The sequence below is a fragment of the Acanthisitta chloris genome, unplaced genomic scaffold, assembly GCF_000695815.1.
Source record: "Acanthisitta chloris isolate BGI_N310 unplaced genomic scaffold, ASM69581v1 scaffold44798, whole genome shotgun sequence".
NCBI classification, from domain to species: Eukaryota; Metazoa; Chordata; class Aves; order Passeriformes; family Acanthisittidae; genus Acanthisitta; species Acanthisitta chloris.
Window position 1 is genome coordinate 26,894 of NW_008687311.1, and position 4,550 is coordinate 31,443.

A 4,550-nucleotide genomic window follows, 5' to 3' on the forward strand; every position below is an offset into this window, starting at 1 on the left:
CAAAGAGAACCTTACTCAGAAGGAAAATAATAAATTGTTATAAAACACAATTAAAATCCTCTAACTGTCTCATTAATTGCAAATATCTCCTTTGTCCCTCCACACTGGAAATGGTGCTCACCAGTTTCACTGGTGGGTGTGAAGAGCACAGTAAGGCATTTCACATGTGTTAGACTGGAAAACCACACATTTTGAAAAGGCGACAGATCAAGGGGTAAGAAGGAAAATAATAAATTGTTATAAAACACAATTAAAATCCTCTAACTGTCTCATTAATTGCAAATATCTCCTTTGTCCCTCCACACTGGAAATGGTGCTCACCAGTTTCACTGGTGGGTGTGAAGAGCACAGTAAGGCATTTCACATGTGTTAGACTGGAAAACCACACATTTTGAAAAGGCGACAGATCAAGGGGTAGGGCTGAACACTTGAAAACTCTAAATTCAAACTGTATTTAGTTTACCCAAGGTTGACTTTTCACTTACCCATTGATAGATGTTCTAGACATAAAAAGGCTAAAAATAGAGGACACAAAAGAGTGATAGAGCTGGATAAACAGCCAGCCTGACTTCTCAATGCTGTTGTTCAAGAAGATCTGTGTTCCTTGGTCAAGGTAACTCTGCACAAAAATAGGCTGAAGGGATTCAGACAACTGTTCAGTGTTGCAGACATACCACTAGAGAAAGAGACAAAGGATCATTAAAAAGTTCAGCAATGTAAAACTAGAAGTAGTTAAAATTAATACATGGAAAACTATAATCAATTTCCATAAATATAAATATTTAGTTTTTCCTACAGACTTTTCTACAAACTTCAGGATTAAATTAACTTAGAATTGTAATGAAGCAAAGATCAATTACTTGCTAAGAAACAGTTCTTTTAATTTTTCTCTTAGTCATTCCCCGTACTTTGAAGAAATCTACAAAGTAAATTCCCTAGGAAGCAAACACAGGTCCTCTATGTTACAGCACCATAGTGATAAATTAGTATGAAGTGGAACTTTTCCCTAGGCATCCTCTGAAAAGAAATCAGCAAGTGCAATTCCAATAATTTTCAAGGAAAGGAGATAAGAAATCCAATAAATACTGAAGACCACAGCTTGTCTGTCTTATAGCTGGACTGTGTTTCCTCACCTAACAGTATCAACAAGAGGATCCATAAGTGTTTCAAGCAATTGTATCTGTGAAGCTGCCTCCCATCCTCCCTACTAAACAAGGGAGCAGGTTCCCTGAAAAGCAGTTCTGTACTTTTATATTGGTAAAATCTAAAGCTCAAGCTAAAATAGGCCAGTAACTCCTTTAGCTTTGTGTTACCTGGTAACAGCCACATCTACACAAACGAAACTAACTCTGATATGTTTCTGTTTGTTCAGTCAATTGTGAAGAAAAAGAATGCTACTTTTTGCTATCAAATCTAGCTGAAAAAGTAATAAACCATAAAATACTTACTATTTTACTATCCATGTGCAGAGCACAGCTGAATTCCTTTAAAACCTGCTCTACATGATTTTAAATGCAAAAATTTGTGCAAAACAAGGCAAACCTTCAGAAACTCGGAAATTTTAGGACCCTCGTGGTCACCTGCTGCACCTCCAGCAAATGCTTCTAATGCTGCAGCATTCTGGAATGTCAGCACTGCTAATAAGATTCAAAAGGTGGCTCACTGCTGGGTTGCAATGCCAAGCTAAAACCCTCCTCCACTCAATATGCAAAAGTTGTAAAGTAAAAGTTTTAGATGCAATTTTAATTAAGAACATCACTATTATTTTTCACTCTTCTATGCTTACATGGAGCTATTGTCAGTCCTTCTCAAAGATGCTACTTTGTCTGATTTCTAATATCAAGACTTGTTCCCTACAGCTAACACCCTCTTATCTCCTCAGATGTTGCAATAATGTCCCTTAATCTGGTTGCATGTGTTTGTTGTGCAGATAGGGAGTTGTAAGGATCTTAGAGAGAAATGGAGCAACAGACCCTTGTAAAGAATGCACACAGGACAGAAACAATCAGCTGGGGTAACTCCCCAATGATTTAACACCTAAGATTGTCTATTGTGTCCATGCAAAATGTGTCCTCATATCTTGATCCATTAACATTTGGTTACCTTGTTGGGACATGAACATTCACTTAATGCATGTTTACGCAGCATTCAGCACAATGGGACTTCCAGTCATTACTGTGATGCAAATAATAATGGGACAGGATTCTTATTCCAGTCAGTGTCTGTTGCTTCACAGTAGCAGTGCCAGCAAGCAGAGGGAGTAGACAACTGCACCAAGGTCACTCCATCAAACACTGTCCCAAAGCAGTGAGGGATGTTAGGACCCTTCAGCTGAGGAGAAAACATATGCCTACTTGGGTTCATTGTGAAATCCACCTGCATAATGGGTCCATTTCTGGCAGAATCTGTACTTTCAAACACACCTGTAGGTAGCACAAGTGAGTGATTCTTTTCTCTCACAGATTTTTGGCAAGTCTGTCCCATGTGATGGAGCCTGGCACAGGGTTCCCTGAGGCTGCTGGTTTTCCAGTTTAGACCTTTTCTCACTGCAGCACAGCACTAGTTAAATGAATCACCATAGTCCAGTAATTCTCTAAAGGAATACTTAGTGGGTTGTGAAAATCCCACTGTGTACTTTGTCCATCCATATTCAGCAGCAATTTCAGGAGCCTGGCAGAAGCAAACGATCCCAAGGAGCTGAGGAACAGGCTGGGATATGTGTCAGGTTCACTCGTGAGGCTGCTGCCTCATGACATTGGACACGTTTGGAGTGACTCAGATGATTTGCCTTCTGCAATGTGTTGCCATTTTCAACCCAGAAGAAAACATATTTCAACTCTCTTTGGGAAACACAGGCTTTGCCCCACAAGCAATATGACTACACATATGCGGCACCTGAGCTCATACATCTTGAGGTTCTGCACTGAACTGTCACCTGTAGTTCCACTGAAAAACAACTGCCCAACAACTCTTGTCTTTAAGACTTCTAAATATTGACATAACCACTGGCAGAAAGATGATGGTATCAACTGAGACAAGCTTGTTTCTAGAACTTAGGTGGTGTTCATAGATCTCATCTAATTTCTTCTTCAAGATAACGTTTAGTGGCATGTGGGATTTGGTCAAAGTTTGGACTTGATGACCTTAGAGGTCTTTTTCAACCTTAATGATTCTGTGGTTCTACAATTCATGGTTAATCTTGCCAATAAGGTTATTGACAACTACCTATATCACACCTAGCAAACAATAAGACAACCAAAAAAAGGTAAAACCAATACAAATTTCACATGAAAAAGATAATGAAAACCAGCTTAATTCTGGAACTATTTCCTCAGAACAGAAACTGCTTTTGTTTTCCACCATGTACAATACAAGAATGACACACTTTCTGCCATGAAACTAGTGGTCTATCTCTTACAGCTTTTCAGACTGTTGTGCTAAGACCTTTCTTACAATAAAAATTACAGTTATTGACAACTCTTGCCTAATATTAGTGAAAGGATGAAAGAGTTCTTTTAGTTTTATGTAAATTACCTAAGTCAGTAAGACTGCAGAGAGTGAAAGCACCAGGGGCCTCAACATGCAATCCTTACTTATGAGTAACCCCACAAACTCCGTAATCATAAATCTTACCAAATGTACTAAATAATCAATACTCTACATTTAAAATCCAGATCCAATAAAGCAGAAATGGAGATTATCCATTGAGGACCATCTACCTGTGAATGATACAATCATCTCCAGAACACATTTCCTTGGCTGACTTGTCTTTCCAGTACAGTTTTTAACAACACAAAAGACTTTCAGATTTTCTTTGTTCACTGGAAGGAAGTTCTTTCCGTAAACCTAAATTCTGCTTCTCTTTGTACTGCTCACAGGATGAGTCAAAAGACCAGACCACATTCATTAAACCCCAGTGATACATCCACCCAGTAGCAAGATCCTGGAAGTCAGTGCCCACCCAGAGCACTAAAAAGGCTGCAGTAATGGATCAGCTTGAAGAATTATGGTGCATAACTATGGTCTTCCTTTGTACAGCAGTCCTCAAGTGTTTATGCTATGTCTTCTTAGTCAGCTCAGCTCTGCATATTTTACCTAGATTAAGATGCTATCTGCCTTCCACACTGAGAGTTTATATTAGCCTTCTAACTCCTGTCAGATTTTCAGCAGCATTTTGCCAAAACCTAGTGCAGATCTGAACACGTTCCAAACGAAATCTATCACACCACCGCTGCACTGCAAGGGTAGAGCCCCTAACTTCTCCACGAGGTACTGATCCATGTGCCTACACCGCCCGAATACAGCACTAACCTTTCCCCGCAGCCGGATCCCATTGCAAACTCACTTCTAGTTTGCCACCTACTCCTGCTCCAAGGGCTTAGAATCACAGACTCACAGTCTTCACGGTTTCCCACTTGTTCCGTTTTCCTCTCGACGCAGCAGCGCTTATCGCACACATCTCCGCGACGACAAACTCACCGCGCCGAACACAACCCGCGAACTTCCCGGCGCGCTGGCGGGGCGCGAGGCTCCTCTCCCGGGAGACCGTG

The 4,550-nt window shown here is 40.4% G+C and overlaps 1 protein-coding gene across 1 annotated transcript in view; it reads right to left on the reverse strand.

Annotated features, from left to right (window-relative positions):
• The window catches only part of METTL9 (methyltransferase like 9), an 18,422-nt gene extending 13,963 nt beyond the window's left edge, over window positions 1-4,459 (reverse strand). The window contains exons 1-2 of the mRNA XM_009080510.1: window positions 4,397-4,459; window positions 486-676 (exon numbers count right to left, since the gene is read on the reverse strand). Of these exons, the coding sequence (XP_009078758.1) occupies window positions 486-676; window positions 4,397-4,459 (254 nt within the window). The remainder of the gene's footprint in view (window positions 1-485; window positions 677-4,396) is intronic.
• Between the last annotated feature and the right edge of the window lie 91 nt (window positions 4,460-4,550).